Source organism: Canis lupus, chromosome 13, assembly GCF_003254725.2.
Source record: "Canis lupus dingo isolate Sandy chromosome 13, ASM325472v2, whole genome shotgun sequence".
Classification (NCBI taxonomy): Eukaryota; Metazoa; Chordata; class Mammalia; order Carnivora; family Canidae; genus Canis; species Canis lupus.
Window position 1 is genome coordinate 35,270,468 of NC_064255.1, and position 23,593 is coordinate 35,294,060.

Below are 23,593 nucleotides of genomic sequence, written 5' to 3' on the forward strand. Positions count from 1 at the left end.
ATAAAAATAGTATAATATAAGCAACTCAGAAACAGACCAGGCCAAAAAGAGGTATAAAACTCCACGGGGAAGGTAACTCTTACTATAACTTTGGGTGGCACTTCAGCCAACTTGTCACAGAACCCTTGGGTCCTGAGAACTGCCCGGGTAACAGGTTCTCTTTTGTGATTAGGAGCAGAGGAGCCAGTGACCCCTTGCTGTCAGAAATGTCCCCACTTCCCAGCCTGCTTCTCACTGCCTCACCTTTCCTGGCTTCATTTCCCGCGTGACAGCGGGGCTTATGTAGACTTTACTATCTAGTTTCCAGTTACTTTAAGTTGCTACAGTTTTAATGCAAGAGCATGTTTGTTCATCTGTACTGTTAAATCTCACCATTCCAGGAAAAACCTGAGAACAAGGAGGAAGCTAAGATGGTTTCTGAAAGCTAAGAGGTCAGCCTAGGAAATTTAAACAGAGGTGCCTGTCTTCCTCAAGTGGGGCACGTGTTTGCTTATTTGGAGTGGGATTTAACAATTCGGATACCCTGGTTTCCCAGGCCCTGGCAGACAGATGTGGAAAATGGGAAGCAGAAGCCCCAGCTCATTCCCCCACGTAAAGGGAAGGGACACAAGCAGTTTCTCACTAGCGGCCACATGCCAGGCACTGTGCTAGGTGCACCAGAGGCATTATCCCTTGTCCTCGAATTATGACCTGAGGGAAGGACTGGGTCCCAGGGAGAGCCTGCACTGGAACCCTAATCCTCAAGCAGCCACACTGCTTACTAAGGCAGCCGGTAATTAACAGAGCAGGGGCTGGGAGCCAAGTCGGCCAGACTCGGAAACCATCTTTCCTCTCCCTGGCTGAAGAGAGCCCGTGCTGGACAAGCTGCCCTGACAGAGCTCAGTAGGAAAAGCAAGAAGAAGGGGAGGAAAAGGAGCACCAGTTGGTTCTGCTAAACATGCAGGTGACCAGCGGCACAGCTCCAGACAGGTTTGAACACTGCACCCTGATCTATGCCCCCACCCACACAAAGGGCAGTCAGTGAACAGGTTCCAAGTCCTACTTCAGAACTGCATTCAGAATCTAACAATTTCCAAGCCTATGGCAAGCTGAGAAACATTTCTAACTCACTGCTTACTTCTCTTTAAGTTCCATGGCTTAAGAGTGACACATTCAAACAACAGGTAAATCCACTCAGAGAACAGCTTATTTATCCCCCAATGCAAATAAGCACAGTATCTAAGTAATAACACAGAGGAAATCCATAGTGCACAAAAGGCTCTTGTACAGCTGCAGCAGGATGGAAAACCTATAGCTTCCTTGTCAGATTTAATACATTTTTATGCCTCAAAAGTGGACCTTTCTGTTTCTTCCTTTCATTACCATGGTACAACATGGACTATCCAGAGAGACTTCAAAATCCTATGCTCGAAAATTTAAAAATGGAATTAGCATATGACCCAGCAATTCCACTTCTTGGTATTTATCTGAAGAAAACAAAAACACTAATTCAAAAAAATATACGCACCTCTATATTCATTGCAGCATTATCTACAGCAGCCAAGATATGGAAGCAGCCTAAGTGTCCATCAACTGAGGAGTGGATAAAGATGTGGTGTACATACACAATGGAATATTACTCACCCATAAAAAGAATGAAATCTTGCCATGTGCAATGATGTGGATGGAACTAGAGGGTGTTATGCTAAGGGAAGTCAGACAGAGAAAGACAAATATGGCATGATCTCACTTATATCTGGACTCTAAAAAACAAGACAAACGGATAAACAGAACAAAACAGAAATATGCTCATGAATACACAGAACAAACTGGTAGCTGCCAGAGAATGGGGTGAGGGAATGGGCAAAACCGGTGACAGGGAAGAGGAGGAACAAAATTCCAGTTATAAAATAAATAAGTCATCAAGATGCCATGCACAGCACAGGGAATATGGTCAGAAATACTGTCCTATCTTTCTTTGGTGACAGATGGTAACGGGACCTAATTATGATCATTTCAAAATGTACAAAAATATCAAACCACTGTTATACACCTGAAACTAATATAATATTGTATGCCATTTATAGTTCAATTTAAAAAATTCTCAGGTTTGAACTAAAAGAAAAAAATTCCTATGCAAAAACATGCTGCAAGGAACAAACAGATAAAATAGCATAGTGTATGTCACTAATTTTTTCCCCCTGTGGGATTTGGTCTCAGAAATAATAGCCATGATTGTAGTGCTAGGGTTTAGTTTCATGCAGTCAAGTGTAAGTGGTTATTTTACATTGACAGTAGTCCAGAAACTGCTACTGCTGTTGACCTTCAGCATCTGAGATACATTCATATCTGCATCTAACTGTGGAGAACACTCATGAGAAAAGCAGAGAATCTTGTTTCAGTCCACAAACACTTAAGAGTTTTTAGTTACACTAACATGAAATCATTGCTTTTGTCAAAAAAATTACACTGGTGGAATAAAGATATTAAGGGGGTGTGTGGTTTTTATGTGCATACGTATGTGAATATTTGTGTTTGTACACTCACAAATATCTTAGAAGATTGCTTAAAAGCAAATACAATCAATTCTCCTTAATTTGGACTTAGTTATAATAAAATCTATGGCTATTTAAGCAAAGGTAGAAGTTTTCACCTTTAACAGCCTATAAGTAAAGACTGGCTCACAAATGGATTATAATTAAAATTTACATGACCCTGACAGATAGCCCTTGTCCAGCTGCAATTGATTACAAATGCTCATCTCCATGACAGGTTCCAATGATCACAGGGACACATGTACCCCGTAAGGACCAAAGTTATAGTCTAGACTCTTGCAGGGATGAACTGTTGGTATCACCATGACTAAAGTGGCTGTTAATATGACTGATCCTAAAGACAAAAGGATTTTAAAAATGAGTTTGTAAGGTTAGAGATTAAAACGAGACAGGAGGGATACCTGGGTGACTCAGTGGTTGAGTGTCTGCCTTTGGCTCAGGGAGTGATCCCGGGGCCCTGGGATCGAGACCCACATTGGGCTCCCCACAGGGAGCCTGCTTCTCCCTCTGCCTATGTCTCTCCCTCTCTCTGTCTCTCTCTCTCTCTGTCCTTCATGAATAAATAAATAAAATCTTTAAAAATAAAATAAAATAAAACAAGACAGGAAAGCAAAGGGGATGGGAGAATAAAAAAAAAAAAACAGGAATTTTTCTTTATTTGAAGAAAAGCATGTGTGTGATGTACCACAACAAAGGCTTCACCTTGAAGGGATACCCTGTCCCATACTGGTTCCAACAATATGCATATAGACCATCCGCCAACCTGATAAAACACACTAGCTGGGGTGAGCAGGGACTGGCTGGAAAGGGAACCAGGGGACACACGTGGATCAAACCTAATCAAATGGTAATTTAAGATTTGTACATTTCACTGCATATATATTTTACCAAAAAAAGTAAACAAACTTTGAACTCTAACTAGTGATATGTACCTGAAATGTTAGTAGGTAAAATGCTCTGAAATCTGCAACTTACCCTGAACCACACAAAAAATAAGATGGGTTAACAAATGGATAGGAGGCTAGATGGGTACCTGATAAATCAAACACAGGAAAACATTAATTACAGAACTGTAGTTGATGGCATACAGTGTCCACGGTAAAATTCTGTATGTCTGAACATTCTCATAATGAAAGGTCAGAGAGGGAGGGGATGGCTGACACAAAGGGTAAGTTCCACATGAGTTCAGAAGCACAAGGACACCAAAGTCCAGGGTAGCCCAGACAGGTGGACAGAAGCTCTCTGGAGGAAAGCAGTGCTCGGCTAATCAAGAAGTAGGTGAAGGTCTCTGTGGAAGGGAGAAGAGTCCCAGCAAAGCAGCAGGGGCAGAAACTCACATGGAGTGGACCAGAAGCCGAATGAGTACAGGGACCCATGCAACTCATTATAAATATCAAAGTGAGGGCAGCCCGGGTGGCTCAGCAGTTTAACGCCGCCTTCAGCCCAGGGCCTGATCTTGGAGACCTGGGATCAAGTCCCACATCAGGCTCCTGCATGGAGCCTGCTTCTCTCTCTGCCTGTGTCTCTGTCTCTGTCTCTCTCTCTCTCTCTCTCTCTCATGAATAAATAAAATCTTTAAAAAACAAAAGAAATATCAAAGTGATTCACACACATCTGTTTTTTCCTATCTGTCTCATTCTGTAAACGAGAAAGCCCTTCCCATCAGCAACCCCTCAGTACTAAGCACTAACCAGGCACTAGGCCTCAGGGAGACTCCCAGCCGCTGGGAGACAGAGCGCCTTCCCAGAACAAATAACTGCCATGCATAGTGAAAGCCACGCATAGTGAAAGCGTGCCTGCACAAGTACCTTGGGGCACTCCGACAACAGGAGGGGACCCAGAAGCCCAGACGAGGAAGATTCCCAGAGTGAATACTCAGCACAAGCCCAGAGGGAAAGTTCACTGGAAATAAGAGGTGAAAGGGTATGAGTGGAAGTCAGCAAGCTGAGCTCTAGGGAGAGAAGATGGGTGTGTGGTAAGGTGTAGAAGAGGCGCACGAATGTCCAGGAGACTGAAATTACCTCCTAACGACCCCGAACACTGGGAGTTCAAGGGGAGAGGCGGCCAGAGGAGGCTGAAGCACAGGGCAGAGGCCAGGACAATGACTGGGGTCCAGGACAATGGGAAGTTATTCGAGGATTTCCAAAGGGGACAAACAGGGCGATCCCTGCTTAAGAAAGAAGCAGCAGGTGCATAACAAATAGTGGACACATGACCGTCACTTGAGTTTATGGGAGAAAAGGAAAAGATGGTTTCCAATTGCTAAGCTGTGATAGAGAGGTAAGTTACACGACACGCTTCATGGTTACAGGCTCCGTGATTATCTGTCAGTGACCAGGGGCTCACAGGCTCCAACATCGACCACACCCTATTAACCAGTTATTAAATCCGGATACCAGATGAAGGCATTTCAGGTCAGAGAGGCATTTTCTACCTCATCCATATGTACTTGCTCCCAAAAACAGAGGAAAGAAAGGATGAGACTAAGTTGGGTCACCAAAGCTTCCCACAGACTAAGTAGACAAAGCGTTTTTACATGACATCCAAAGAGCAATGACCACAGAAGAAAAATGATTAGGTGAACCATGTTGAAATTAGTAACTTCAGGCAGCCTGGGTGGCTCAGCGGTTTAGCGCTGCCTGCAGCCTGGGGTGTGATCCTGGAGACCCGGGATCGAGTCCCACATCTGGCTCCCTGTGTGGAGCCTGCTTCTCCCTCTGTCTGTGTCTCTGCCTCTTTCTCTCTCTCTCTCTCTGGCTATGAATAAATAAATAAAATCTTTAAAAAATGAAAAAAAATTAGTAACTTCCGTTTGTCCAAAGCACCACTAAGAGTGCACAGGCAACCACACAGTGCGAGACAGTCACACTCATTCCCAACCAAGAGCTCCTAGTCAGAACATACACAGGTCTCACCAGTGAGAGAGAGAGGGAGACAGACAGACAGAGACAATCAGAGAAGGAAGAATGCCCAAAGGGAAAAAAGGACAAGGCACTTGTACAAAAAAGGATCTGTGTATCCGAAACCATATGAAAGGTATTCAGGGGGATCCTTGGGTGGCTCAGTGGTTTAGCACCTGCCTTTGGCCCAGGGTGTGATCCTGGAGACCCAGGATCGAGTTCCACGATCTTCTCCCTCTGTGTCTCTGCCTCTCTCTCTCTCTCTCTCTCTCTCTGTCTATCATGAATAAATAAGTAATCTTAAAAAAAATGAAAGGTATTCAGCTTCACTGGTCATCAAATAAATGGAACCTAAAACCCCAGTTACACCCCACCCTGAGCACCAGAATGGATAAAATGACTACAGATGCCAAGTATCAGTGAGGACTTGAGCAACCAGAACTCTCACATAATCATGGCGTGAACTAGTGCAACCAACTTTGGAAAAACGTTTCACTCTAAAGCCAAATACACACACATATACCCTACCACCCAACATTCTACTCTTGGAGATACACTCAACAGAAACATCTAAAGAAGTCTGCCAAAGCATGTGACAAAATACTCAGGGTGACTATTCTTAATAGTCCCAAATGGAAACCACCCAAATGTGCTCAGTCATAAACGATGGTGCGTTACACAGGAGAGCATTCCACAGCAACGAGAACAAATGGTGATGGCAGCAAGAATGACAATGGTGGCAATAATGAGGGTGGCAATGGTGACGATAATAATGTTGCTGGTGGTAGCAGCAACTGTGATGGTGGAACTGATGATGATGGTGATAGTGGTGACATTAGTGGTGGAGGTGGTGATGGTAGTAGTGATGATAATGATGATGGAGGTGGTGGTGATGGTGGTGGTGGAGGTGGAAGTGAGGTGGTGGAGGTGATGGTGGAAGTGGAGGTGATGGTGGAGGTGATGGTGGTGGTGTTGGAGTAGTGATGATGACGATGACGCAGGTGGAGGTGATGGTGGTGGTGGAGTAGTGATGATGATGATGGAGGTGGAGGTGACGGTGGTGGTGGAGGAGGAGGTGATGGTGGAGGTGATGGTGGTGGTGTTGGAGTAGTGATGATGACGATGACGCAGGTGGAGGTGACAGTGGTGATGGAGGTGGAGGTGATGGTGGTGGTGGAGTAGTGATGATGATGATGGCGGTGGTGGTGATGGTGGTGATGGTTGTGGTGGAGGTGGTGGAGGTGGAGGTGATGGTGGTGATGACAGTGGTGGGGGAGGTAGTGATGCTGGTGATGGAGGTGGTGGTGGTGGTGGTGGTGGAGGTGGTGATAGAGGCGGTGGTAGTATGGCGATGATGACCATAGAGATGATAGCAGTAATAGTAGCAGCTAACAAATGTGAGTGCTAATAATACGACAGCATGTGCTATTTAAAGCCCTTTACATACATCATCCTATTTAGCGCTCATAATAATCCTGTGATGTAGGTGCTGTTATTATTGTTATTTTACAAGGAAAAGTCCAGGAGAGGTTAAAGTACTTGCTCAAGGTAACACACAGCTAGGAAGTGACAGAATCTGAACGTAGGCAGCATTTCCCCATGGGGACAGGTACAGATGGGGACAGCAGGCAAGACAGGACAGGCAGATACATGCTTTGGCTCCCCCACGTACACTTTCATCAGAACGAGGGGGAAAAACAAGGGAATGCAAGATGCACTGGCATTCTCCCCAGTGGGATGAGCTCAGATGAACCCTTTTTTACAAAATCCAAATTCCTTCCTTCATGGTATGTTTTGCAGGACAAATTCTCCCAAACTCTTCCCTCGCCCTTCCCTCCAACTGGAACTGCCAGATGGCGTGTGGCTCTACCTCTAATAAACACTTACTTCACTTGGTCTTTTCCACCATAATGTCATCAGCCCGAGGAGAGAGCCCTCTGCCGGGGAGCGATATGTGGATAGTACACCCTTCCCTAGACACTCAACCACTACCGGTCAGGCTCCCACCGTATGCGTGGCTCTCCTCGCCCTCACAGCAGGAGCATGGAGACACCCCAGGTCCAGCTAGCTTCCTTACCTCTTTGTCTGGCCTCACTGGCCTGTATAAGTTCTCTCACTTTATTAAATGACCTGACTTTCTTTCCACTTCTCCCTCTTGATACCTTTCCCTCCTATTTAAATACCCTCCCCTGGATCAGTAGCACTCAGTAACCTCTAACATTCTAGGCATTCCATCACACGCTGCTTCACTTCACGTGGTAAGTACTGCCTCCCTATTACTCAGGGAGAAACTGAGGCATGTAAAGGACAAATAGCTGGTAAATGGTGAAGCCCAAATTTGAACACAAGTTTCATGACCCTCCCAGCTCATGTGTCCTAGGACCAGGAAACATAAGGAGTGCACAGGCTCTACGTTTAAAGCCACGGACAAACCCGGGGTAGGATGGATATCTGAGCCACTAACACTTCTTCTCTCCACTCATTCCAGAGTTTTCTTCCTGGGGATCTGGCAACCTCCAACAGCACCAGGACAAAGGTGCTTTCTTTGTTCCTTTCACTTCCTTTCTCTTCCTTTGTGCATCCTTCACACATCAGTTTCATGATGTTATCAATTTAAAAGAAGCTTTTACACTTTCTGAGCTCCAGCCATTTAAAGAGTCTCTTCTGCAAACAGAGAAGATAAACATTTTTGGGGCCAAACCCACCTTTGGTGGTGAGAATTTTGGAGGTGACTTCCAGTTTCTCCAATGGTTCCATCCCAATGTTCTCCAATTTAATAACAAGCTGCTGAGTCTCCCCGTTGTAAAGCTGGACCGACACATTGGTAGATGTCTCATCTCCAGAAGAAGGTTGCAGTGAGTGTGCAGATCTAAAATAGCAGTAATAGTTATAATAAATTTTTAAAAGAAAGAATCAGAGAAAACGGTGGCATTTCAAGAACTATTCACAACACCAGACTTAACACATTCCAGAAATAGGGACCAGGGAACGTGAATCCCAGGTATCAGGAGCACAAGGTGAGTGCCACATGCAGAGAACCTTCCGTGTGCAGACACGTCCTGTGCTCCCACTCAGCTTTAGCCTCGTGTGTGTGAAGTGTATAAAAATCCTAACTACTGGATTATGGTGGGGCCTAAAATGAAGCAATGAGTTAATTCAAATGATCCCTGAACTATTAATCTCTAAAAAGAATTGTAAATCTCATGCTCAGAACTGACTTGTGAAACCCAGAGATTTAAGAAGAAAACTTAAATGAACCATCCCGACTGATACCCTGGGAACTGGAGGAGAAGAACAATGGGAAGTATGCACGACAGACTCCATGTCACAGGTAAAAGTGACAAGCAACATCTGCAAGTGCCTAATGGGACACAGGGCAGCTGGGTGGTGCCCTGGGGTCTTATGGCATCTGTGTAGTCAGGTAGGGCCCATGCCACATGGGAGTGCAGCCCAGTGTGCAGACCCAAAGCGTGCTGCCTCTTCCCTGAGGCTCCACTACCACAGCCCTTGGGTTCAAAAGCATATACCATGTTCTGGAGATGTTCAGCCACAAGAAAAAGGGGGTTGTCACTGGAGGAAGGGTCAACATGGGGTGGAAGGGTCCACCTGGCTCCCAATTCTCTTCCTCCTTGAACCTGAAGGATCCCCAAAGAAAGCACCATGAGTCTACACCATATACTTAACTGAACCAAAAATGGACAAAGACTCTGGGCCACCCCACCCAGCAAAGACCCAACAGCCTCCCTGCCTGCCAGCTCTTTCTAGGTCTGCTTCTGGCCACAGAACAAAGGACTGAGGTCAGACCCAAGTTCTGTTCTATGTGCCACAAGAAAGCTCCATATCCCCACACTGGTCCAAAAGACAGAAAAGAATGTTCCAGACAGTGCTGGTCTCACACCTCTGGCATCCAAGAGAAGAGACGATGGTTAAACAAATCAGGCTTATCGAGCCAGCCATGCGCCTCCTTGGGGGCCTCCCGTTCCCAGCTCTGAGCTTTTATATCCAAACCACATTTTCAGAAAATAACAGCATAATGAATCAAGGTGAATGCATTCCTTTACATTTTATACCTTTAAACTTGTTCATGCATCAAGAAATAAACTTTCTCTGTCAAGGAAGGAAGAGTGACTCCTATCCTCACTATAAATGACTAATATTTTAAGATGGAATCCTTCCTAAGCAAAAGCTGTTTGTAGTCAACCTGAAATTGCAGAGGAGTTATGCAGAAAAACTAAAACACAACAAGACTAACTACGTTGTGTCTCAAAGAGGGTATCAGCCCCCCGGGACCATAGGAAAAGAAGGCAGAGCTGCAGTGCAGCCACAAGACCTGGCCGACATAGGTGCCAACCATCCCCACCACGTACAGCATCCCACGTGACAGAGTTGGAGCTGGAAAGGGGCGGAGTCCTGAGCGAGATGACAGTCAGACACGTCCCCTTGTCTGGGCATATTTTTCCTTGCTTCATCATCTGACCGACTTTTGTGAATCTTGTAAGGACGAATTTAAACAACACATCTGTGAAACCTTCCTGAACATGAATGGGAAAGTGGCCTCCCCGCTTCCACTTCCTGTTTTCAGCAACACTTAGCAAGCTTCACTATAGTGAGTCTATCTCCCCTCTGGACATAAACTCCTACAACAGGCAAGACCTGCTGTCGAGGGCATCTCTGATTAATCACTAGTCCTACAGACAAAGCCTAAATCATGTATCAATAAATGTGTGGGAGCCAATTTAATAACTCAGTCGCAGTGATATTTATATTAATTAGAAGCAACACTCACTTAAGGAAAAGTCATCTGAAATCATGTACTCCATTACTAAAGCCACCAAAATTCATTTTTTAAATTGAGGTGCTGTTTACATACCATGAAATTCACTTTTTTTAAGTATATGATTCAATATTTTTTGGTAAATTTATGAGGTAATGCAACTATCACTGCTACCTACCCTGTCTTAAAACATTTCTATCATCCAAACTGAGTATCTTTACAATATACTTTTTGAAGCAATTGAGATAGAAATTTCTTAGCTTATGTTATATGACTATGCAAAAAGTAACCTGGGACACTATATATATATATATATATGTATATATAATCTCAATATGCAAATACATATTTAAGAAAAGAAGGTGAATTAACACTGGAAAGAAAAAACACAAAGCATTAATAATCATTTCTGGGAGTCCTCAGATGTATTTCCCTTTCTTCTTCATGCTTTCCTATAATGCTGTTTTTTTAAAAAATCTACTTTTCAAAAGCTAAGAGTTAACGGTTTTTCACAAAAAATAGGATTCCAAAGGCTAATCTCACATTTTGTTCTGTTCATGGTGAGAAACACTTCAACTCTGTTCCACTCCACTTTCAGCAAAGCACGTTGCCTATTGGTTATCCTGAAGAAACACTTCGCCCAGATTTGGGTTCTAAGAATCACGGATTAACGTGGTGCCATTATAAATGTATGCTAAAAACTGCTCTGAGGTGCCCTTCTGGTGGGAAGACAGCCGCCTGCACCCTACCTGGGCAGGGAAGTGCTGATCTGCAGTCTGGGCAAGGCAGGGATGACTTCCACGGTGGAGCCACTTGTCTTCACCCCTGGGAGATTATCCAGCAAGCAGTCACTGAAGACTCCAAAGACTGTGGTATGGTAACCTAGGATGCAAAACGAAGAGTTTCACAGCCTCTGGAAAGGCCTCCAACCCTCAGCCCGTCCCCCCGCCCCCCCCCCCCCCGCCCCCGCCATCTGGAGGCAGCCGCCAGCAGGGAGCAGCACAGCACCCCTGCCCCAGACCTGCCATCGGCTGTCACCCATGGGTCCCACCCATGGCTCAGCCCCAAGCCTGGGTGTGCATACAGAGGGTGACAGTCCCCACATTTCTACCTAATGGGGCTGTCTGGGGAGGAGTGAAAGGTGAGTCTTCATCAACTATAAATCTCTACACAACTTAACAGTAGGGTCCCAGAGCTTTGACAATTTGCTTTTCAAATCTGCCCGTCTCTAGGAGAGTGATAGCTAGTTTTCCTTTGCAGGACATAATGAGACAGAATAAGTACCTGAAAAATCATTCAAAATCTTCTGGGGAGAGATAAAAGTTCAAGAGCCAATTATTGTTATTATAATTGCTTGGTGATCCAGCAAATCCGCTGAACGTGTACATGCACTGTGATCTAAGATTAGCGAATTTTCTATGCCAACAAAAAAATCAAAAATCCTTCATTGGTTCTATGAGCACTTGAAATTATTTAAGCAAAGCTTTAAAATGGCTTTTGAAATTTCAAGAGATAATTATTATAAACAATACTCACTGTATAACAAAATGAAACAACACCCATGGCTACATGCTCAGGGTGAGGGCTAATGTGCACACACATGAAATAGTTATAGGAATCGGAGAAGAAAGTGGTTAGCTGGGAGGCAACACAGGTCCTGATGGCCCATCAGTGGCTCCTTCACCTTCTGCCAGTGATAAACTGCTCTCCCAACCTAAAATCACCAATTCACAGCACCCACGCTTCCTTCCTTTTGAAATATGTTTCTTAAAAGACTTAATTTAACTTGCAAACATGTTCCTCCACTGAAGCCCACATCTGGCAATATGCCCCCTCCTATTTTTCTTTCCAGAAAACCTGACATAATGTGGTTTTGCCTAAGCAATCTTTGTTTTCCATTTCTTAATTAAAATCGGTCATCTTCCTTTTCTTACCTATCGCCGAGGAGGAATGTAAAGAAATTCAAAACCTGATGACAAACCCTCGGTTATGTCCACTGATATTTCTGGTAATACACGGTCAGCCCTTTCCACTTCGTAGAGAAGGTGTGCCAAAAATGAGCAGGACTGGTCTGTACCATCTCAGAGCTCTGTTACTAAGGCTCCCACTCTTCATCCAGGTGTGGGTTATTGGTTAGGTCAGCCTGTCAGTACTAATTATTTCCTTCCTCACCTATCTCCTTTATTCCACTCCTGCAGGAGCTGCGGCTCTACCTTGGTCATTTCATCCCTGGATTATGCGAACAGCTTTCTAATTGGCCTCCTTGCCCGTGGTCTTGCCCATCTGCAGCCTGTACTCTTCACAGTTCCTGGGAGTCCCCCTGCACTACCCTCTGACTGTATCTCTCCTCTAATGAAATGCAGCCCCTGGGAGAAAAAGCCAGCACCCCATAGCCCTCTGCATCTGCCCTCTGTCCACATTGCCAGCCTTGCCACCATCCCTCTGCCTTGGATCAATTCCTCAGAGCTGCCCCCAGTTCCCCAACACTCCACAGAGCTCTGGACCACTTGTTCTGTGTGCCTGGAACCCCCCCTGCTCCACACTCCATTCATTTGGATAATTTCTAGGTGGCCTTCAAAAGTCAGGGTCACTTAGTAGGAGAAAGTCCTTCTCGACCCACTCTCCCCTTCTGGATCACCTCTCCCCATGTTCCCACCAGTCATGTGCTTGGTACCTCTCAGTGCCTGCTGCAATGTGTCCTAACCAGCATGATGCCCACCTCACCCACCAGACTTCACCCTTTTCCCAGAATTGTCTCTTCTTTCAGCCACCAAGTATCTACTGAAGACCTACCACACACCAGGGAGTGACAAGACAGACAAGGCTGGTGAGCAACCACAACCAGTGGCCTGGAGGGACACACGCACAGATCATCACAGGAGCACCAAGCAGGATACCTGACCCAACCCAGAGAAGCTGAGGACAGTCTCCAAGAGGAAAGGAAGTCTGAGCTAAGAGAAGCACAGGAACCAGCCAAGTCTGGAAGCACACCAATAGAAGGAAAAGCAAAGGCAAAGCTCAGAAAGCTGGGCAGGTTTCCAGAACTGCAAGGAGCCTATGAGAGGGACGTGTGACTCAAGAGGAGAGGAGGGACACTAGACGTCGCAGGGCCAGATCACACCGGGAGAGCTCCAAAGCTGCCTCTAAGGGATCTAGGCTTGATGGGCCATGCGTGGACAGGTACCAAGACCTCCAGTTAAGAGATAACATGGCCAGATGTGTGCTGCAAAAAGGCCACTTGTCAGCAATATGGAGAATGGACTCACCAGCCACCAAGACGATGCAGAAAGAGGAGCCCTGTTGCTTTTGTGACAAACCCTTAGAGGGTCCCATTATGCAGGCTCTGAGTGCCCTTGGAGGCAGATGGGAGGAGCAGGCATAGGGCTGATGAGAGACAGCCGGAGGTGAGCATGCCCTATGAAGCCCTGCTTTGGGCAGGATGGTGACGCCCTCATGGAGATTGGGCCCACGGGACACGGGCAGCTGGTGGGGAGGCCCTCTTGGTGCAGTGTAGTGCCCACGAGGCAGCCAAGGGGCTGGTGGTTAGCCACTGATTCTGCAGGTTCAGGAAGGGGTCTGGGTGGAGTGTGGCCCTGGGAATCAGCAGCATATAGATGAGCCTTGAAGCCAGAAAAGTCACTGAGAGGCTGAGATTGCCTAGAGATAGCCCACTGCGGGGGAGGGGAGGGAGAGAAGAGGGAATGGGGAGGAAGAAGGGGGAAGGACTGAGCCTGGCCTGGCCAGGGGAGGCGCATATAGAGGCAGCATCTGCAGACTGCTGCACACACAGGGGAGTAGGGGGGTGTCTCACAGAAACCAGAGGGCAGCGCCCACAAGGGCAGGTGCGCAGCAGTGCCCAAGGTGGCTAAGCAGCAAAGGCAAACAAACTGGGTTAGCTAGGGACTTGGAGAAAGCAGTTTTAGTGGAGCGATAAGGACAAACCAAGGACACAAAGGGTCAGACACCCAACAGAGAGGGGGCCAGCGGATTCTGCACATACACATGGACCTCTGAAGAGGTGTGACCAGGGGAAGAGAGGAAGCCAGGGAGTCAGAGGGTCGACTACAGCAGGGAGCCTGCTGGTACCTCTGCAGTGCCCCTAGAAGAGTTCAGCAGGTCGGGGATGGTGACAATGGAGGAGAGGAGGCCTGGCACAGAACAACCCCTCCACTAAAGGGAACGCTGTGAGTCCCGTGCACTCAAAGCCATTCCCTTCCATGCCATGGCTCCAAGAAATGCAATCTCGCCATCATCCTTGAATCGTTTAAGACCAACACTGGGTGACCGGTGACAGGCCTCAGGGGGCAGGACAGGGGGTCAGTAGTCTTGCACGAATGGAAATCAGAAACCGCATCTCCTTACCATTCACAGTAATGGTTCCAGTCGTCTGTGGGACCCCAACGAGCGTCACTGGGTAAAGACCAGATTCAGCAGGAAGAGAGAGCGCCGCAGGGAGAGACTCGAACTCCACTCCACTGGTGAGGAGCCCCTAGAGCAAGCAAGAGCAGTGTGAGCAAGCACAGCCCACCCTCCACAATCCCCCCCCCCCCTTTGCTTTGCTGGTCCCTGGGGCAGAGTGCACCCGCTCACAGGCAAGCTCCAGGACTGCCAGGGTGAGGACGGTGATGCACGGCCTTTCTGAGGGGCCACAGAGAGCTGTGGAGACACCAGAGGTGTGCCTACCACAACCAACCTTGAAACAGAGAGCCCTGAGGGTGTCTGAACAATGACTCCATCTTGCTGTTAGTCCTGCCTGCTGTATTTTACACATTTGCTTTTTGCTGCTTTACCAAATTGGAATGTAAATGTAAAGAAAAAATAAAAAAGGTAAATAATAATCTTAAAAAATGAAGTGGAAATATATCTTCAATTATCATCCCTCAATGCATCTATGAATTATTAATTCATTTCACAACGTGTCAGGCTATGCTTGACAGGGAGCAAGACAGGTTCCCTGGCTTCTAGGAGCTGCCGCATGACTGTAAACACTGCAGGGGTGTAAGCGCTCAGCACTTCACACAGTAACAGAAGTCCTACCCAATACAATAGGCAAGAGAAAAGGAATGAAACGCATGTAGACAGTTACTCACAAAAAACAAAACTGTAAACATAAAAAGCCCTATTGGAATCTATAATGGAACTTGAACTGGCAAGAGCATTTAGCAAAGTTAAAAAGTCAGCATTAAGAAAGCAAAGGGGGGGATCCTTGGGTGGCGCAGCGGTTTGGCGCCTGCCTTTGGCCCAGGGCGCGATCCTGGAGACCCGGGATCGAGTCCCACGTCGGGCTCCCGGTGCATGGAGCCTGCTTCTCCCTCTGACTGTGTCTCTGCCTCTCAATCTCTCTCTCTCTCTCTCTCTCTGTGTGACTATCATAAATAAATAAAAATTTAAAAAAAGCAAAGGTATTTCTATCATCTGACAATAAAAAATATTAGAAAATAAAATACAAAAACACCATTCACTAAGAGATCAAAAACGTCTACTGCCTGGGAACAAAGCTGATGATGTAAGAGTGCCTCCTCCCCCGCCCCCAGCAGCCTGCCACCATGTCAGAGCAGGGACACGCACTAAGGAGAGGCCCTCGACTGAGTAAGCAAGCCAGCATCATGTGCTGGGACCTCAGTTCTCACACTGGCGGAAAGGACACAGGTGTGAACAAGGCGAAGGCAACAGAGGACCCTGCAGAAGTGGGCTAGAGCTGTGGCAGCACATGTGTGTACGGGCACAGGTGTGTGTGCGTGTGTGGATATATATGTAAGTACGTGTCTACGTGTACACACATGCACGCTTTTCCTCACTCGGTCTACAGAAAGCACCCAGAAGCAGGCGCTCTAGCAATAGTGAGCATACCTGAGCCCACATTTCGAGCAAAAGCATGAAATGATCTACATGGAGGATGGGGTGGTGGGCAAGAGTGCAAGCACAGAAGCAAGGAGATGGCGACTGTCTCCAGGCAAAACGTACTGGCATGTTATCTCTTCTTAAAATAGCCGAAGCAAATGTGACCAGCCGTCAACAGTCGCTAAATGTGGATGGTGGATTCTCAGAGTGTTTATTATTCCCTGTTAACATTTCCCATGCTTGAAATATTTCATAATTTCATTTTTCAAATTCTGACCATGATTTGTGGGCTACCTTCTAGTGGCAATTTTTTTTTTATTCTTTATTCTTCCTAACTTTTTATTTAAAAGCACAGGCTACTTATAAACCAGATAAAAATGAAAGCTACTTTTTTGAAAGAGAGAGAGCGAGCAACACGCACTGGGAGAGGGGGAGGCAGGGGGACAGGGAGAGTTCTAAGCAGGCTGCACATTGGAGTCCAACACAGGGTTCTATCTCACAACTCTGAGATCATGACATGAGCCGAAATCAAGAGTTGAGTCTTAACCAACTGAGCCACCCAGGCACTCCTAAAAGCTACTTTTTAAGAGAAAAAAGGTGTTAGAAAGAGCAGCAAGTATCTGATACTCAAGGCATTTTGGGGAAAATCCTTTAAACAATTATTCCCTGTTCAGGCCAAGAGACAGAAAGTCATTAGAAGGCCTGACCCGAGAGCCGAGCCCTAAAGCTGGCAGTTTCTTGCACAACAGGAGGAGGACAACACTCCTCCCCACTGGCTTGCTCTCTGAGTGACTATAGACTTGACATTCAGCTGAGCTTCTCAGAGCTCTACTGAATTTTGGGAACCTATGCTTCATGCTGAGAGCCTAATTAATCATCACCTTTAAGAACCACCAGTCTGCCTGGTGAACTCCTACTCATCCTTGTATTCTCAGTTGAGCCCTGTCTCTCCTGGGGAAGCCTTTGCAACTCTCTCTGTGGGCCCTGGAGCACCCAATGTACCCACAGCACTGACCACAGCAGGGACCAGGTCCTCCAAGTGCTTTACTCATGGCCTGACACAGGGCATGAGCACTCAGCAAGATACCTTCACAAAAAGCCCACCCCTTACCTTGAACATGAGTCACAAAACTCTAAAGGAAAACATGAACTATCTCAAAATCATCCTTTGCAAGTTTCTGAAAAAGTCACAAATCAATACTATATACTAATACGTGGTATTAGGTAACAACATATAGCACTCAGCAGCGCCACGTAACAACACACGGTGCTAGGTAGTAACCCACAGCACCCAGAAACACTACATAATAATAAGGACAGAGAAGACTTGAGAAATGGGACCCTCAAGGCAGGTGAGTGGTTCAGGTCCGGAAACGTTAGAATTCGTGTGGAGAGCCAGTACACATCTCCTGCCACGGACTATGGAATTAGGTGAGCAGCCCCAGTGGGCCCCACTAAAAAGCGAGCCTTTAATGCCTTACACAAAAGACAAAAACAGAACACTAGATTTCACGCCCAAGAGGAACCTCACACTGGTGGTGCAATAATTTATTCCCCTACTCTACAGAGCTTGCACTTCCCTCAGGCCTTGATCATCGTATCATCATGTAGCAATAAAGTAAGGCTGATACTGAGCAGCCGACATAACATATATCTGTAACCTGTACTAATCTCATGTAAATTTCAACATGATTATTTCAAATCTCACATCCCACCAGGTAAACTTGCTGTGTGTTCAGATCAGAAGCGTCTGTTCCCTGGTTCGAACACTGAGCACCAAGCAGTAAAGACACAGGAGTGACAGGACGTGATCTTCCTTCACAAAACCCTTATACTCTTTGGCAAAACAAATATAAAAACAGACAGATATCACAGGATATGTACCTCAAATGTTAAATAAAAAGCTTAGTTTCGGGGTGATACATACCATGTTTTCAACTCGGAGTTCAAATGGCATTGGGTTGTATACCATCAGCTGCACTTCACACACGTCTCCTTGAACCCACTGGAAATCTAGAAAAGAATCTCTGTGTTAGTTGGTGTTTCTGCATATTTCACACAGTTTCAGATTACACCTCTGGCAATTTATTTTTCCAATGAAACAGTGGGCATTTTGGTCATCTTTAGATGAAAATTCAAAGCTGGTGTAACTGTAGCCTCCTCTAAAACAAAGCAAGTCATCACTGCCCCTTGGATGCTCTTGCCATCTTTAGCCGGCTGAATTCATGCCAGTGTGCTAGTGTGCCAAATGCAACCTTGCAAAACTGAAATCAACCTCGACAGCACTGCTCCTGGTGTGGACCCGTGAGTCACACAGCCTTCACTGATCCAGAGGCTGCTACTTAGGAAGATGGTATGCAGTCAATTTTAAGTGGCATACAGAGTGACTCCCCTGTCCCCTCCCCAAGAACATGAGAGAAGATGGTGGCTTCCTCTCCTGGGTCACTCCCAGGTCAGCTGCAGTCACCTGCAGCTATGGAAGGTAGAATTCTGAGATGACCTTCAAGACCCCCAGCCCCGGTGTACACGCCCAGTGTAACCCTCTCCCCGAGTGTGAATATGGAGATTAGATTATGTGAAGGGATTTTGCATAAACGTCCCAAATCACTTGGCTTCCAGTTCATCAGTGGGAGACTGTCCTGGGAGTGGCTGATCTAACCAAGTGAGCCCTTCAGAGGGACCACACGCTTCCTGAGTGAAGAGATTCAAAGCATGAGTGGGTATATGGAGGAGGCCATAGTGGCAAGGATCAGAGAGGGCCTCAGTGGGCTGGGACGGTCCTGGCTGACAGGCAGCAAGAGAGCAGGGGTCTCGGGTGTACAACCACAGGAAGTGAACAAAGAACAACCTAGGGGAACCTGACCCAGATCCTACCCTAGTCAACCCTCCAGATGAGGACACGGTCCCCGCTGACACCTGTGAGGCCCTGAGCAGCGAGCCAAGCTAACATGTGCCAGACTCCTGACCCACAGAGACAGTGAGAAAATAAACCAGTGTTGTTTTAAGCCAGTAAGCTTGCAGTAACTTGTTAAAAGCAACAGAAAACTAAAGCAGTGCCCACCTCCACCTTCGACTGCCCTCTACTTCCTTTAAGACACCCCATTAGGCAAACCACAGGAACTTCAAAAATAATTAACATGTGTTAGGCATGTATCCAGCATGAGGCACCATCAAGCAGTTTATCTCATTACTCTTCATCACCATCTATGAGACCAGTATTATCATCCGCATTGCTACAGGGTGGACACTCGAGGTCCAGACAAGTTAAATAAATGTGCCTGGGAGGGGCGCCTTGGCGGCTCATTCAGTTGACCATCTATCTGCCTTCGGCTCAGGTCATGACCCCAGGGTCCTGGATAGAGGCCCCACATCGGGCTCCCTGCTCAGTGGGGAGTCCACTGCTGCTTCTCCCTCCTGCTCATTCTCTCTCTCTCTCTCTCTCTTTCTCTCTCAAATTAATTAATTAAATAATTAATTAGATTTTCTTTAAATGTGCCTGGGAATCACACAGCTAGTAAGTAGGGCCACGGGGACTTAAGCTCAGGACTGTAAACTCAAAGACATATCTAGAACAGACACTGGTGTTAAAAGGGTTTTCCGGAGTCGATACAGAGTAGTAATCAGGGCGCCTGGGTAGCTCAGTGGTTGAGCATCTGCCTTGGGCTCAGGGTATGATCCCAGGGTCCTGGGATCTAGTCCCACATCGGGCACCCTGCAGGGAGCCTGGTTATCCCTCTGCCTATGTCTCTGCCTGTGTGTCACTCATGAATAAATAAATAAAATCTTTAAAAAAAAAAAAAAAAGAAAGTAGTAATCAGTGGAACTGGCTAGAATTCTTCAGCTTTCATAAAGACACCACTGCAAACACTTAGCACCAAACCCTGTACAGAGGCCGGCTACGCCACACCTGTGACACGTGGTCCACAGCTGGCACCCTCAAACTGCATAAAGTAAAGAAACAGCCCAGCAGGTCAGTTAATTGTAAAATTGCTTGCACAACCACATACTCATTTAAGCCTGATGTCAATGCAGGGAAGTGGACAGCAGAGCAAGGACATCCTCCTTCACAAACAAGGAGCAGGCCCTGCAGGCTGAACTGCCTTCATTAACGTGGTGACTGAGAGCCAGACGCAAGGCTGCCAGGCTCCAAGGCCTGAGCTCTCCGCCCTGTGCTGCTCTGTTACTGCTGGCTCCAGGGCCCCAGACCTCCCGCCTCATCCCTTCTACCCCTCCTTACCGGGCCTCCCGGGCCCTCAGGCAGGAGAACTCCCGAGGGCAGGCTCATAGAAGCCACTCTCTAGAGCACACTGTGCCTCCACCTGGCTCTTCATAGCCTCTTTGAGCCCATGCTGGCTCCAGCAGTAGCACCCAGGCCCTCACACCAACAAAGAAAACATCACATGTTGGGCACCTGGGTGGCTCAGCCAGTTCAGCACCTGCCTTCGGCTCAGGGTCCTGGAATCAGTCCCACATCAGGCTCCTTGCTCAACAGGGAGTCTGCCTCTCCCTCTGCTTGCCGGCCTCCCCGCTTGTGTATGCTCTCTCTCTCTCTCTCTCAAATAAATAAATCAAATCTTTTTGAAAAGGAAAGAAAAAGAAAAGAAAGAAAAGAAAAGAAAAGAAAAGAAAAGAAAAGAAAAGAAAGAAAAGAAGAAAGAAAGAAAAGAAAGAAAGAAAAGAAAAGAAAAGAAAAGAAAGAAGGAAGGAAGGAGGAAGGAAGGAAGGAAGGAAGGAAGGAGGAAGGAGGAGGAGGAAGGAAGGAGGAAGGAAGGAAGGAAGGAAGGAAGGAAGGAAGGAAGGAAGGAAGGAAGGAAGGAAGGAAGAAAACATCACCTATTTTAATAGGTTGCTCTGCCTGGCAGCTAAGGAACCATTTGTTTTCTCTGTCATGGTAAAAAAAAAAAAAAATCATCATTTAAAATGTCATTTTCCTGGGGTTCTGAAAGGAACCATTTATACTTGCATGGTCCTACTCTACCAGGGACGCCTGGGTGGCTCAGTAGTTGAGTGTCTGCCTCTGGCTCAGGGCATGATCCCGGGGTCCTGGGATCGAGTCCCACATCAGGCTCCCTGTGGGGCGCCTGCTTCTCCCTCTGCCTGTGTCTCTGCCTCTCTCTGTCTCTCATGAATAAATAAATAATATCTTTTAAAAAAATAAGTCTAAGATAAATCACTGATTGCATCACTGATGACATGATTACTTCTGTCTGAAAGAAGACCATCTCCACTCCAGGCCTCAGCAGTCAGATCCCATGGTGGACGCCCTTCCTTGAGATTCTATCCTAGAAACCATAGAGGCTACAGCACTGGGTGGCTATTCAACACCTGCCCAGCATCAGGCCCTCCCCACTCTGAGCCACACCACACTCTTTGTCCAACCTGGAGGGACCTGGCTGGCGGGAAGCGCCCCTGATTTCTCGCTGCAGCCCCAGCACCTAGGACAGTGCACACAACTGCTATCCAGAACCTTCTCTCCACAGCTGCCAGCTCCTTTAGGACCATTACCTCTCCCGACCCTCAGAAGAACCCCGTGCACTGGCGTCTCTTCTCTCACTGTACATGAGCAAGCACAATCTTGTCCGAGATGACGAGCGGGAGGCTTCAGGGCCAAGCTATGGCCCACGGCCATTTGACAGCCAGGGCCTGTGCAGGCCACCACACGGCCTCCGGGGTGGCACTGAGCCTGGCCATGCCACAAAGTCCTAGCACAAATCACAGAAAACCCTTCACCCCCCCCACCCCCGTACTCAAGCTCAGGATGTGAGCCACAATCACCTCTGCACAGACTGAACGGCGGCAGTGGCAACGTTAGCAACAGGGAGACAGAAGATGGGTAAATTATTCCAAATTAGAGTGCAGACGGTCTCAAAAACTGCCCCCAGGGGCTTCTCCTTCTCAAACACTCTATGTCCCCTGCTGTGATGATAACTCCTCCAATTATACACAAAGATTCATTTATAGATATTGGAATTCTAGGTTAAAGATGTGTGATTCTTCAAACCTCTAGGCAGGTCTTCACTGATGAGAATGCTGCAGAAAACATATTAGAAGCCACAGAATATAAATTACATTTTCCTACCCGTGGGTATTCAACAAATAACATGCATTTTGGCCGAGGCTTCTATTATATTTTAGGAAAAAAATCTTGCATCATCCACTGAATTTTACCTCAGCCCGGATGAGCAGGTGCTTCTCATGGGGATGAGGAGCCATATTATAAAGAAAGAAATCCCTGAGCTTTGACTTGTAAACCACGGCTGGAGACTGAGCTGTGCAATCACTAGCTGTCCTACCTAGGGCAGGTCATTTACATACGCTCAGTCTTAATTTTCTCATTTGTCAAATGAGGATATAATGCCTGCAGCGTTGTGTAGTTATGCAAATCCCTGGGTAAGGTTTGTTTAAGCCCTCTGCAGCACATGCAGGGTGTTACTTTCATAAGTGAAGCCTCAACAATTGAAACTTGGAGAGGAAAAAATAAATACATAAAGAGGCAGGACTGGCTTTAGTGGGATTGGCAGGGGGGGCGGTTAGAGCTGCACCCACACAGGCCCAGGCTGGGGGTGGTGAGGTCGAGCCATCTCAAAATCAACAGACTGAAACCAGAATGTGAAAGACAAACTTTCACCACAAACGCCTACTTAGTCGGGCCTCCTCCCCTAACAACCAGGGGACACTTGCGGCCAGCTGGTCGCTCATTCACGTTAATGAACACTCACTGGCCGTTAACTGGCCCCTTATCAGATGCTGGCCACTGGTGGACCACGGACGTGGAGCTGCTGCCACGGCCCCCCCAGCCGAGGCTTCGACGGCTGCCATCACCAACGCAGGAGGAGCCATAGTGCCTGGCACCGCGGCCACCACCGGGGGTCCCTGCCTTCCTGAACCTTCACCCCATAGCATCTGGCTGGCAGGGAGTCAGGGGAAATGTCATTTTCAGGCTTTTAGCCCAAGCAGCACAGTGAGAACAGTGGGCAGGGGACCGAGCAGCAGTACCGGCTGCTGGTCAACATCTGTGTGGACTGGCTTTCGTACCCCTTACAACGCCTGACACACAGCAGTAGGAATCCGTGCCTACGTGACGGATGCAAGAGCAAACGAGCAAAATCATCTCCCAGACGCAAAAGGAAACCATTCCAACACTGTCAGAGAAAACTCAAAATCTCATTTTAAATACGTAAGATATATTTAAAGCCAAGGAAAGGCGAGGATTCCATACCACGTAAGAGGATATTTTTCTCCACTTCAGCCAATCTTTATTTAATGGCACTAATTAAAACTAGTCATTATTTTATGTATTGGTCCACTTCCTTATACTTACTACTGCTTGAAATTACTACTTAATACTTCCCTCCAACTCTACCAACACTTCATGAGGGCAGTGACCATGACTGCCTTGTCACCATTAGAACCACAGGGCCAGGGCTGCCACTTGCCCGGGACACGGGAGAAACTCAATGGGGGTTTACTGATGGCTGAACCAATGGAGACACATGCACATGCGCATGTGCACGCACACACACACAGACTATAGTGTAGTATGC

General features: G+C 47.0%; 1 protein-coding gene across 2 annotated transcripts in view; it reads right to left on the reverse strand.

Moving 5' to 3' along the window:
• The window catches only part of TRAPPC9 (trafficking protein particle complex subunit 9), a 543,982-nt gene that overhangs the window by 406,888 nt on the left and 113,501 nt on the right, over positions 1 to 23,593 (reverse strand). For both annotated transcript variants that reach the window (XM_025450136.3, XM_049092784.1), the window contains 4 exons: positions 17,977 to 18,062; positions 14,571 to 14,697; positions 10,958 to 11,090; positions 8,140 to 8,303 (listed from right to left, as the gene is read on the reverse strand). In XM_025450136.3, the coding sequence (XP_025305921.1) occupies positions 8,140 to 8,303; positions 10,958 to 11,090; positions 14,571 to 14,697; positions 17,977 to 18,062 (510 nt within the window). The remainder of the gene's footprint in view (positions 1 to 8,139; positions 8,304 to 10,957; positions 11,091 to 14,570; positions 14,698 to 17,976; positions 18,063 to 23,593) is intronic.